Source organism: Cervus canadensis, chromosome X (assembly GCF_019320065.1).
Source record: "Cervus canadensis isolate Bull #8, Minnesota chromosome X, ASM1932006v1, whole genome shotgun sequence".
Taxonomy (NCBI): domain Eukaryota; kingdom Metazoa; phylum Chordata; class Mammalia; order Artiodactyla; family Cervidae; genus Cervus; species Cervus canadensis.
Window position 1 is genome coordinate 99,573,690 of NC_057419.1, and position 13,889 is coordinate 99,587,578.

General features: G+C 37.1%; 1 protein-coding gene across 7 annotated transcripts in view; it reads right to left on the reverse strand.

Moving 5' to 3' along the window:
• LOC122435824 (probable ATP-dependent RNA helicase DDX4) overlaps positions 1–13,889 on the reverse strand; it is an 87,720-nt gene that overhangs the window by 33,293 nt on the left and 40,538 nt on the right. For 5 of the 7 annotated variants that reach the window (XM_043459906.1, XM_043459907.1, XM_043459902.1 and 2 more), the window contains one exon: positions 11,594–11,653. The exons of the other annotated variants lie outside the window; for them this stretch is intronic. In XM_043459906.1, the coding sequence (XP_043315841.1) occupies positions 11,594–11,653 (60 nt within the window). The remainder of the gene's footprint in view (positions 1–11,593; positions 11,654–13,889) is intronic. 7 annotated transcript variants of the gene reach the window in all.

Sequence of the window (13,889 nt, forward strand, 5' to 3'; positions counted from 1 at the left end):
TTCAATTTTTGCCCTGTATATTTTAAGACCATGTTGTTAGATTCAAAGCATGTTCAGAACTATATCTGCCTTAGAGTCTATTTTGTCTATTTCTACATCAGCTTTGTTTAATAATGTACTGATATTTTTTCTCTTTATTCTCAACTCTGCATTGAAATGCTTACATAAAATTACTGATACATGTATTTTTACTCCTATCATCTTATTTTGTGTTTCCTCTTCACTGATTTCTTTCAATGCTTCCTGTTTTCCTTTCTGGCCTTCTATTAGATATCCCCAAAGGCTGTATTCTATTTAATGATTTTACTGACATCCTTCAATGTCACCATGGATATTGAAGCTATTATTAAAATTATTTTCAACCTAATCTCCTTCCTACAAAGTCCTCTCCTCTTTCTACTGTATTTCCTCCACTAGTAAGTTACTTATTTTATTCTTTTTCTGATTACCCCAACTTTTACCATATTTAAGAAATCTTTAATTTCAATCTATTCTCGTTTTTACTAATAAGAACTGACAAAGAACTGTCTTTTCATTTGTTAAAATTTTAGTTCTTTTTATTTCTAAATAACCCTAAATTAATCATCATTATCACTAGCTCATGCAGTCAATATGCTTTCAATTATACCAATATGCTTACAAATTTTGAAATTTTATTTATTTTGGCTCATCATTGCTTCCTACTTTCTTCCAAAGCTCAGTTTCCTTTTTACTAATATGATTTAATAGTTCTTTCCTCAATCCCCTAAAAGTATTAAACATCAACTTTACCCAAAATATTATTTCTAACACCCAAATTATCTGAAAACAGCAGCTTGGGTTCAGAGTTATTCTCCCTTAGTATTCTGAATTCTACCTTATTCTGACCTCTGCCATTACTGAGAAAAATTTATGCTGCTGAATTACTGTTCTTTTATCAGTTCAGTACAGTCTCTCAGTTCTGTCTGACTCTTTGCGACCCAATAGACTGCAGCACACCACGCTTCCTTGTCCACCACCAATTCCTAAAGCTTACTCAAACTCATGTCCATCGAGTCAGGTGACACCATTCAAACATCTCATCTTCTGCCGTCCCCTTCTCCTCCCACTCTCAATCTCTCCCAGCATCAGGGTCTCTTCCAATGAGTCAGTTCTTCGCATCAGGTGGCCAAAGTATTGAAGCTTCAGTTTCAGCATCAGTCCTTCCAATGAATATTTAGGACTGATTTCCTTTAGGATTGACTGGTTTGATCTCCTTGTAGTCCAAGGGACTTTCAGGAGTCTTCTCCAACACCACAGTTCAAAAGCATCAATTTTTCTGAGCTCATTTTTCTTTATAGTCCAACTCTCACATCCATACATGACTCCTGGAAAAACCGTAACTTTCACTAGGAGGACTTTTGTTGGCAAAGTAATGTCTCTGCTTTTTAATATGCTGTCTGGGTCATAGTTTTTCTTCCAAGGAGCAATCATCTTTCAATTTCATGGCTGCAGTCACCATCTGCAGTGATTCTAGAACCCAAGAAAATAAAGTCTGCCACTGTTTTCCCCATCTATTTGCCATGAAGTGATGGGACCAGATGCCATGATCTTAGTTTTCTGAATGTTGAGCTTGAAGTCAACTCTTTCACTCTCCTCTTTCACTTTCATCAAGAGGCTATTTAGTTCCTCTTCACTTTCTGCCATAAGGGTGGCGTCATCTGCGTATCTGAGGTTATTGATATTTCTACCAGAAATCTTGATTCCAGCTTACACTTCATCCAGCCCGGCATTTCCCATGATGTACTCTGCCTATTAGTTAAATAAGGAGGGTGGCAATATACAGCTTTGAAGTACTCCTTTCCCAATTTGGAACCAGTCCGTTGTTCCACGTCTGGTTCTAACTGTTGCTTCTTGACCTGCAAACAGATTTCTCAGGAGGCAGGTAAGATGGTCTGGTATTCCCAGCTCTTTAAGAATTTTCCACAGTTTGTTGAGATCCACACAGTCAAGGGCTTTGGATTTCCTTTGTGGCTCAGCTGGTAAAGAATCTGCCTTCAATGAAGGAGACCTGCATTCAATCCCTGGGTTGGGAAGATCCCCTGGAGAAGGGAAAGGCTACCCACTCCAGTATTCTTGCCTGGATAGGTGGATCTTTTTCCTCTGGTGGTTTTTCAAAATTTTTTTAATCTCTATAATATTTTTAAAGGGTGTAAATTTGCTATTATTTACCTTGCTCAAGACTCTTATACCTCATTCACTCTGGAAAAGTCTCATCTGTTATCTTTGAACAGTCTCCTCTCCTTCTGTTCCTATTCTCTCCTCTGGAGATATTTAACTATATGCCAGAATAGCAGGGCTTCTTAATCTGTTTTTCACATCTATTAACGGCTTTCATGCTTTACATTTCCGAATTTAGAGAACTTCTACAAATCTACCTTTGGATTCATTTGTTCTATTCATCTGTGTTTAATCTTATTAAATTCAATATGCTTTTAACCACTGAAATCTTTTCTATAAATTCAGTTGCATTCCTTTCCAAATCTACCTTCACCAGTGGACCATCAACAACATAATGCATCAGTACCTCTGGTAGCTATAGCTTAATGATTCTACACACAAATGTCACTTTTCATAATATAACATCAATATTCTTTTAAAGGTAACCTAAGTCCTTCCCATGAACTATATCCTGCATTTTGTAAGGGAGAATCGACAGTTTTGAGCAGCTCTTAAAGATGTCTGGTAACAATCTTTAGAAAAGAATGAATTTATAAATCAATTAAACTTTGGTAAAAGAACAGGAAAATTTTTGTCATTTTTTGAAAAATTACTTATAAGTTTAGTGATGTTACTGAAGCGTCAATATACAAAACTTAACTGTATTTCTTTATACTAACAATCAAAATAAAATTATTAAACAATCTGTATCACTAATATCAGTAAAAATAGCAAAGTAAAGGTCTCCACATGCTGGTACACTAAAGAACAAAATAAATTGTCCAATTAATACTTTCCAAACCAAAAATTAATCCAGGACTTGCATCAACTCAAGGAACATTAAAAAAACAACAAACAACATTAAATGCACTGGTCATAGCAAACACCATCTTCCAACATCACAAGAGATGACTCAACACATGGACATCACTAGAGAGTCAACACCGAAATCAGATTGATTATATTCTTTGTAGCCAAAGATGGAGAAGCTCTATACAGTCAACAAAAACAAGACTGGGAGCTGACTGTGGCTCAGATTGAACTCTTTACTGCAAAATTCAGACTTAAATGGAGGAAAAGTGGAGAAAACCACTAAGTCATTCAGTATAACCTAAATCAAATCCCTTACCATTATACAGTGGAAGTGACAAATAGATTCAAGGGATTAGATCTGACAGAGTGCCTGAAGAACTATGGACATGGTTCATGACACTGTACAGGAGGAAGTGATCAAAACCACCCCTGAGAAAAAGAAATGCAAAAAGGCAAAATGGTTGTCTGAGGACTCCTTGCAAATAGCTGAGAAAAGAAGTGAGAGGAAACCAAGAAAAGGAAAGATATACCCATCTGAACGCAGAGTTCCAAAGAACAACATGGAGAGATAAGAAAGACTTCCTAAGTGAATAATGCAAAGAAACAGAGGCAAACAACAGAATGGGTAAATCTAAAGATCTCTTCAAGAAAATGAGAGAAACCAAGGGAACATTTCATGCAAAGATGGGCACAATAAAGGACAGAAATGATATAGACCTAACAGAAGCAGAAGACATTAAGAAGAGGTGGCATGAATACACAGAAGAACACAAAAAACATCCTAATGACCCGGATAACCACAATGGTGTCATCACTCACCTAGAGCCAGACATCCTGGAATGTGAAGTCAAGTGGGCCTTAGGAAGCATCACTACAAACAAAGCTAGTGGAGGTGACAGGATTCCAGCTGAGCTATTTCAAATCCTAAAGGATGATGCTGTGAAAGTGCTACACTCAACATGCCAGCAAATTTGGAAAACTCAGCAGTGGCCCCAGGATTGGAAAAGGTCAGTTTTCATTCCAATCCCAAAGAAGGGCAATGCCAAAGAATGTTCAAACTACCATACAATTGCACTCATTTCACGTGTTAGCTAGGTCATGATCAAAATCCTCCAAGCTAGGTTTCAATAATACATGAACCAAGAACCTCCAGATGTTCAAGCTGGATTTAGAAAAGGCAGAGGAACCAGAGGTCAAATTGCCAACAGCTGGTAGATCACAGAAAAAGCAAAAGAATTTCAGAAAAAAAAATCTACTTCTGCTTCACTGATTACACCAAAGCCTTTGACTGTGGATCATAGCAAACTGTGTAAAATTCTTAAAAGAGACAGGAATTCCAGACCATTTTACCTGCCTCCTAAGAAACCTATATACTGGTCAAGAAGCAACAGTTAGAACTGGACATGGAAGAACAGACTGGTTCAAAATTGAAAAAGGAGTGCATCAGGATGTATGTTGTTACCCTGGTTATTTAACTAATGCCATGTTGGTTGACTCATATGCTGGAATCAAGATTGCCGGGAGAAATATCAATAACCTCAGATATGCAGATGACACCACCCTTATGGCAGAAAGCCAAGAGGAACTAAAGAGCCTCTTGATAAAGGTGAAAAAAGGGGAGTAAAAAAGCTGCTTAAAACTCAACATTCAGAAAACCAAAATCATGGTATCCAGTCCCATAATTTCATGACAAATAGATGGGGAAACAATGGAAACAGTGAGAAACTTTATTTGGGGGGGTTTCTAAAATCACCACAGATGGTGACTGCATCCATGAAATTAAAAGATGCCTGCTCCTTGGAAAAAAAGTTATGAGCAACCTAGACAGTGTATTAAAAAGCAGACACATCACTTTGCCGACAAAGGTCCGTCTAGTCAAAGCTATGGGTTTTCCAGTAGTTATATAGAGATGTGAGAGTTGGACCAGAAAGAAGGCTGAGCACTGAAGAACTGATGATTTTGAACTGTGGTGCTGGTGAAGACTCTTGAGAGTCCCTTGGACTACAAGGAGATCAAACTGGTCGATCCTAAAGGAAGTCAATCCTGAATATTCATTGGAAGGACTGATTTTGAAGCTGAATCTCCAAAACTCTGGCCACTTGATGGGAAGAGCTGACTCACTGGAAAAGACCATGATGCAGGGAAAGACTGAGGGCAGGAGAAGGGGACGACAGAGGATGAGATGGTTGGATGGTATCACCGACTCAATGTTCATGAGTTTGCACGAGCTCCTAGAGATGGTAAACTACAGGGAAGCCTGGCATCCTGCACTCCTTGGGATCGCAAAGAGTCAGGCACAACTGAACAACAACAACAAAATATTAATGTTTATTAGAAACAAAATGTTAATTAAAAATAGAAAATATTTTTTTAAAATAGGTTGATTCTCCAATATTGTCAAAATGGCCATTCTACCCAAAGCAATCTATAGATTCAATGCAATCCCTATCAAGCTACCAACGGTATTTTTCACAGAACTAGACCAAATAATTTCACAATTTGTATGGAAATACAGAAAACCTCGAATAGCCAAAGTAATCGTGCGAAAGAAGAATGGAACTGGAGGAATCAACCTGCCTGACTTCAGGCTATACTACAAAGCCACAGTCATCATGACAGTATGGTACTGGCACAAAGACAGAAATATAGATCAATGGAACAGAACAGAAAGCCCAGAGATAAATCCACGAACCTATGGACACCTTATCTTTGACAAAGGAGGCAAGGATATACAATGGAAAAAAGACAACCTCTTTAACAAGTGGTGCTGGGACAACTGGTCAACCACTTGTAAAAGAATGAATCTAGAACACTTTCTGACACCATACACAAAAATAAACTCAAAATGGATTAAAGATCTAAATATAAGACCAGAAACTATAAAGCTCCTAGAGGAGAACATAGGCAAAACACTCTCCGACATAAATCACAGCAGGATCCTCTATGACCCACCTCCCAGAATATTGGAAATAAAAGCAAAAATAAACAAATGGGACCTAATGAAACTTAAAAGCTTTTGCACTACAAAGGAAACTATAAGTAAGGTGAAAGACAGCCCTCAGATTGGGAGAAAATAATAGCAAATGAAGAAACAGACAAAGGATTAATCTCAAAAATATACAAGCAACTCCTGCAGCTCAATTCCAGAAAAATAAATGACCCAATCAAAAATGGGCCAAAGATCTAAACAGACATTTCTCCAAAGAAGACATACAGATGGCTAACAAACACATGAAAAGATGCTCAACATCACTCATTATCAGAGAAATGCAAATCAAAACCACAATGAGTACCATTACATGCCAGTCAGGATGGCTGCTATCCAAAAGTCTACAAGCAATAAATGCTGGAGAGGGTGTGGAGAAAAGGGAACCCTCTTACACTGTTGGTGGGAATGCAAACTAGTACAACCACTATGGAAAACAGTGTGGAGATTTCTTAAAAAACTGGAAATAGAACTGCCATATGACCTAGCAATACCACTTCTGGGCATACACACTGAGGAAACCAGATCTGAAAGAGACACGTGCACCCCAATGTTCATCGCAGCACTGTTTATAATAGCCAGGACATGGAAGCAACCTAGATGCCCATCAGCAGCTGAATGGATAAGGAAGCTGTGGTACATATACACCATGGAATATTACTCAGCCATTAAAAAGAATTCATTTGAATCAGTTCTAATGAGATGGATGGAACTGGAGCCCATTATACAGAGTGAAGTAAGCCAGAAAGATAAAGAACATTACAGCATACTAACACATATATATGGAATTTAGAAAGATGGTAATGATAACCCTATACGCAAAACAGAAAAAGAGACACAGATGTACAGAACAGACTTTTGGACTCTGTGGGAGAAGGCGAGGGTGGGATGTTTCGAGAGAATAGCAATGTATATTATCTATGGTGAAACAGATCACCAGCCCAGGTTGGATGCATGAGACAAGTGCTCGGGCCTGGTGCACTGGGAAGACCCAGAGGAATCGGGTGGAGAGGGAGGTGGGAGGGGGGATCGGGATGGGGGACACATGTAACTCCATGGCTGATTCATGTCAATGTGTGACAGAACCCACTGCAATGTTGTGGAGTATTTAGCCTGCAACTAATAAAAATAAATGAAAAAAAATAAAATAAAATAGGCTGATTCTCAGTAAGAGCTGTGATTTTTATGGCATATTTTAACTTACCCCAGTCAATTCCCTGACAATTCCTCTTCTAAACATATACCCCAAACATGCAAGAACGGTGACTCAAACAGATAATTGTTTATGAATATTCAAAGAAGCATTATACACAACAGACAAAAGTAGTTAGAAACCCAAGGGTACATCAACTTTTGAATGGAATTTTATTTTTACTTATATACTGTTTTTCACTTATTTTTATTAGTTGGAGCCTAATTACTTTACAATATTGTAGTTGTTTTTGCCATACATTGACATGAATCAGCCATGGATTTACATGTGTTCCCCATCCTTAATCCCCCTCCAGCCTCCCTCCCCATCCTATCCCTCTGGATCATCCCAGTGCACCAGCCCCCAGCACTTTTCTCGTGCATCCCACCTGGACTGACAATCTGTTTCACACTTGATAATATACATGTTTTGATGCTGTTCTCTCAGATCATCCCACCCTCGCCTTCTCCCATAGAGTCCAAAAGTCTGTTCTGTACATCTGTGTCTCTTTTTCTGTCTTGCATATAGGGTTATCATTACCATCTTTCTAAATTCCATATATATGCACTAGTATACTGTATTGGTGTTTATCTTTCTGCCTTACTTCACTCTGTATAATGGGCTCCAGTTTCATCCATCTCATTAGAACTGATTCAAATGTATTCTTTTAAATGGCTGAGTAATATTCCATTGTGTATATGTACCATAGCTTCCTTATCCAATCGTCTGCTGATGGGCATCTAGGTTGCTTCCATGTCCTGGCAATTATAAACAGTGTTGCAATGAACACTGGGGTACATGTGCTTCTTTCAGATCTGGTTTCATCGTGTGTATGCCCAGGAGTGGGATTGCTGGCTCATATGGCAGTTCTATTTCCAGGTTTTTAAGGAATCTCCACACTGTTCTCCCTAGTGGCTGTACTAGTTTGCATTCCCACCAACAGTGTAAGAGGGTTCCCTTTTCTCCAACCCTCTCTAGCATTCACTGCTTGTAGACTTTTGGATAGCAGCCATTCTGACTGGTGTATAATGATACCTCACTGTGGTTTTGATTTGCATTTCTCTAATAATGAGTGATGTTGAGCATATTTTCATGTGTTTTTCAGCCATCTGTATATCTTCTTTGGAGAAATGTCTGTTTGGATCTTTGGCCCATTTCTTAATTGGGTCATTTATTTTTCTGGATTTGAGCTGCAGGACTTGCTTGTATATTTTTGAGATTACTCCTTTGTCTGTTTCTTTGTTTTTTTTAAGAGTACACCTACAATGGAATAGTACTGTTGCTACTGTTAAGTCACTAAATCATCTCTGACTCTTCTGCAACCCCATGGCCTGTAGCCCACCAGGCTCCCCTATTCATGGGATTACCAAGGCAAGAATACTGGAGTGGGTTGCCATGTCCTCCTCCAGGAGATCTTTCTGACCCAGGGATCCAACCTGCATCTCCTACATTAGCAGGAGGGTTTTTTACCACTGAGCCAGCCACCAGGGAAGCCCACAATGGAACAGTATGCCATAAAAAGGAATGAAGTTCTGATACATGCAACCACATAACACTGAAAATGCTGAGACTAAGTGAATGAAGCCAAACACAAAACAGCAAGACTGAGAGGAAGAGGTATGTGGAGTTACTGCTACATGGATATAAGCTCTGCTTGTGTGATGAAGAAGTTTTAGAAATACACAGGGGTGATAACAGAACAACACTGCACAAATATTCAGTGCCACTGAATTATACATCCATAGCTGAAATGACAAACTTTATGCTAAGTTATTTTACCATAATAAAAACAGAAAAAATTTAAAATTTAATGAAAAATATTCACCTACACATCGAAGGGGGCTTCCCTGGTGGCTCAGCAATAAAGAACCCGGAGACGCAGATTCCATCCCTGGGTCTGGAAGATTCCCTAGAGGAGCGCACGGCAACCCACTCCAGTATTCTTGCTGGCAAAATTCCCATGGATAAAGGAGAATGTCGGGCTACAGTCCATAAGGTCGCAAAGAGTCAGACACGACTGAAGCAACAAACATCTAAGAAGCTTAATAAACTGCAAGTTGGATATATTTCAAGAGCTCCAGACCTATACATGTCAATATATAACATGAACAAATGGTGCTGGGACAACTGGTCAGTCACACGCCAAATAATTAAGTTGGACCCTTATTCCACACCATATACAAAAATGAACTCAAAGACCTTAAATGTAAGAGCAGAGTGAAAACTATAAAATTCTTAGAAGGAAAGAAGTGAAAACCTGCATGACCTACGGACAGGCAAGGGTTTTCTATATGATATCAAGAGAACAAGCAACAAAAACAAAAATACTGGATTGCATCAAAATTTAAAACTTTTGTGCTTCAAAGGATACCATCAAGAAAGTTTAAAAAAACAACCACAGAAAGGGAGAAAATATTTGCAAATCATGTTTCTGATAGCCCTTGTATCAAGAATATATAAAGAATTCTTAAAACAAAAAGATAAATAACCCTGATTTTTTTTTAATGGGCAAAAGTTATGAATAGCATTTCTTCAAAGAATGTATACAAATGACCAATATACACATGGAGAGCTGCTCAACATCACAGTCACCAGGAAATACAGATCAAAATCACAATGATACAAGGATATGTTGTGCAACTCAGGGGATACAGCCAATGTTTCATAATAACTATAAATGGAGTATAACCTTTAAAAGGTATGAATCACTACATTTTGTTACCTGTAATTTACATAATATTATACATCAACTATATGTCAATCATAAAAAATCATGAGATACCACTTTATATCCATTACAATGACTACAGTCAAAAAGACAAACACTAGCAAGCCTCACCAAAAGAAATGTACTTGAATGTTCAAAGAAGCAGTTTCAGAACAGTCCAAAACTCTTCATATTTACAAAATCCAAGTACCCATCATTAGCAGGAGAACAAAAGAACACTATACAGCAATAATGATCTTCAACTGCAACCAACAATAAGACAGTCTCACAACTACATTAAGAGGAAGACAGACACAAAAAGATTACATACTATGTGATTCTATTTATATTAAGTACAAAATTTTTAAAAATTTATGCTGCTACAAGTCAGAATAGAGATTAACTAGAAGGGCAGTGCTAGTGACTAAAAATGAGCATGAAAGGGGTTTTTGAGGACCTAGTAATTTCTACTCCTGATATGGGTGCTTGGGAAAACACAGAACCCAGGTGTCTTCAGTTACTGAAAAATCACTGAGCTGCATACATTTATGACATATGCACCTACCTGTTCCTGTATGACATCATACTTCAACATAAACTTAGATACGGTTCTATTTACACACACCTCTGTATTTACTGAGTGACCACCGTGTCACACACAAATTTTCTACCTTCAAATGTGTACATCTAAAGAAAATAGCAATCAGGGACACCCTACTAGTCAACCTACACTAGTCAATAAGCCAGGATCAAGCACAAAGGGCTACAACTGGCTTTTCACTGCTTTACTTAAATATGAATTAAAATGATTTAAAGAAAACTAAATAGTAAGAAAGCCAGGCACTGTTCTGCAGAAAATCAAACATTTTAAATAAGAGCTATGTTTTAGGAACATTTGTGTCAAAACTGCTTGTTAAAGGGGGAAGGAGAGCAATGTTAAAAGAGGAGTCTGTTTCTTAGCTAAACGTCTGCCCCATCACTGCAGGCACCCCTGCAATTGCCATTAAAGACTCAACTTAGGAGATAAATAAGCCATCCCTCATTCACCACCAAATTCCTACCCCCCTCACAACTCAACCAAGGCTACAGTGAAATCCACAGCAAGTCTCAGCTTCACTAGGAAGGCCTGCTAGTCAATGATCTAGTCAATCAGCCAATCATTTAATAGGCAAGGGAAAAGGACATCCCCAAGTTGCAGCAAAAACTAAAGTTCTATCATAAATATATTTGCACACTTATAGCAATTTTATAAGTTCACTGTGGTTTTTTGTGGGTATTGTTGCTAGTTTAACATGTCTGCCTATAGATAATCCAGAACTGAGCACGATAATTTTTATACCATCTCACCTCAAGTAGAGGCAGGATTAGCAAGTATGGTAATTAATCTACAATTTCTCCCTTCCCCCATATCTCCAGTGTTCCTACCCAGAGACAAAGACATCCCAGGTTATCTATACCGTGACTGACCAAGATTCACACAGTCCCGCCTGTTGTACTTCATAGAACACTCTAGAGGTCTTAGGAAAAGACAAATCCAGTGACAGAAGGAGAGACACCTACTGAATATTAACTCAAATATTAACAGCATAAAGGATATGCCAAAGTATTTTTCTTGAAAGGTTTTCACCACCAGAATTTTTCTTTCAGCTCTTCCAAAATCAATTTTTCAGTTTAACTTCTGTCTTAAGTACAAGTTGTTCCAAAACATGGTCCTTACCGCCTCTCTTGGAAAACACTCTGTTCCGTGTTTGATTATCTTCACAGTCATTACTAGACTCTTGAATAAAAATTTAACATGTGAATAGCATCTAAATAATCACTGCAGTATTTATATTATTGTAGTATCTAAATAGTATTGTCAAGAGAAATTACCAAGAAAAAATAAATATATTCATAAGTTAGCATGTGAACAAAATTTTAAATTTTAAAATAACAACAAAATACAAACACATTATTCAGTCAGTTCTTTTTAAAAATCAACTCACCTAACATACCTAAATACTAAATGTTTAGCATGTATCTGTCATGTTCTAAGCACAACCAAAAAATACAAATTTCAAAAATGTCATGAAACAGTTTCAGAAATATCTGAACATTTGAGTAGTCAATCGGATCTCAGAAATGCATAACTATTATATTTTTAATGTCATCATTATTTCTGTAAATTGCCTTTCTTAATAAACCTGAGACATTAGTGTTTTTTTAATATATGCAAAGTTTCCCCCATCCATCCTAATGGAAGCATTTGGGGATATCCTGGCTTTCTGTTCTTAGTAACATTATTAAGTAACATTATCAGAGTTTCTGCATAGTAGTATGAGGATCACTACACTGAAGGATGACTAAAAATTATCAGGAAAGTTGGTTAAAAATAAATTATCAGAACCCACCCTAGAGATATTTATTTTGAATGTGCAGAGTGACATCAAGGAATGAACAATTTTTCTAAATTAAAAAATTATACATTATTGATATAATGTTCAGTAATACCTTTAAGCTTTCTAGAAGATTCCAATAAAGCCATATTTGGAAAATACCAAGATGGTTTCAAGGAATCTTTGTACATATCACCAACATTTGGTACCGGAGAACTTTAGATCCCAGTAACGACATATGTGGCTAACCAGATAAAAAGCGATCAGTTGTTTATATACAAAAGTACTAATCTACTCAATTAATATTGATTTATAGTAAACAATGACCCACAGGTCTTGTTGCAGGCTCCTATTTGAGATGATATCAACAATTGACAATACTCCTGAAGAGTCATTTAACATCAAGACAACCTTCTCAGAAGCAAGATTTCATACAAGGGAGTTGAAGAGGAAAGAATGAATTCTGGAAAGAATAATGGAATTATTAGTTGATGATATAATAATTCATCATCATCTGGAATAATGATGATGGTAGCTAACATTTATTGCCATATATGAAAGAAAACCTATGAATTAATTTGGGACCCGACAAGGAGAAAGACACCTCACATAACCTTTGGCCAACTGTTCTCCTAAAACAAACTTAGTTATTTTGACCACATTGGGAATTAAAATAGGCTAATGACATTAGGAGAAGTTGGGTGAGGAGTACAATTACATTAGAGGCAAGGTGAAGGAAATCTGTACTATTTTTGAAACTTCTTGAGTCAAACGATTTCAAAATAAAAAGTTATTTAAAAACAAATTATCTCTGTAGACTTAAAAATAAAGCTAAGCACAAACAAAAATGAGATAATGAGCCCAAGATTAGTTATAATCTATTAATTATAGAAAACTAATGTAATAATAACACATAAAACTCAGTATCTGTCTGACACTCTTCTAAATGAATTCTATTTTAACTTTTTAAATCTTCACAAAAACATTATGAGGTAGGTATTATCCTCAATTTATAAACAGAGAAAAAGAAATACAAAGTTAAACATGTTTTTTTAAGATAATACAACTGACAGGAAGAGAAGGATCTGGGTCTCAAACCCCAGGTGTCTGATTCCAAAATCTGAGCTCCTTCTTGCTATACTGTACCAGCTAAGGGACACAAGATACAGGAAAAATAACCACAAAATACACTATATATCTGTGTGCAGAGAAAAAAAGCTTCTATCATGATAGCAAACCCTGCTTTTTAAGTTATAAAGACTCCATAGATCAGTGGTTACCAAATCAAAGAGGCATCAGAGTCATCAGGGAGGCTTTTAAATACAGGAGCCAGGGCCTCACTCAAATCTCCTCAGTCAGGTTCTCTTGGGAAAGTATTATTAATTATTTAAGTCTATCTTCTGCTAACAATATCCTCACCATTTTCTGTATTCCTCCAAACCAGAGTGTCAGTACTTTTACATAAATGTCTTTGATCTCAGCAATGATCCAGTCTCGAATCCTTTTCCACTGGAAATACTTATTTGAGTCTGAATAAGGACCTACATGCCCCAAATTGTATTTATATATGAAAGTGAAATTTTGCTTCCTGACTTGCTCTACTATCCTCTTTTTCTTAAGGCAACACAGCATTCAAAA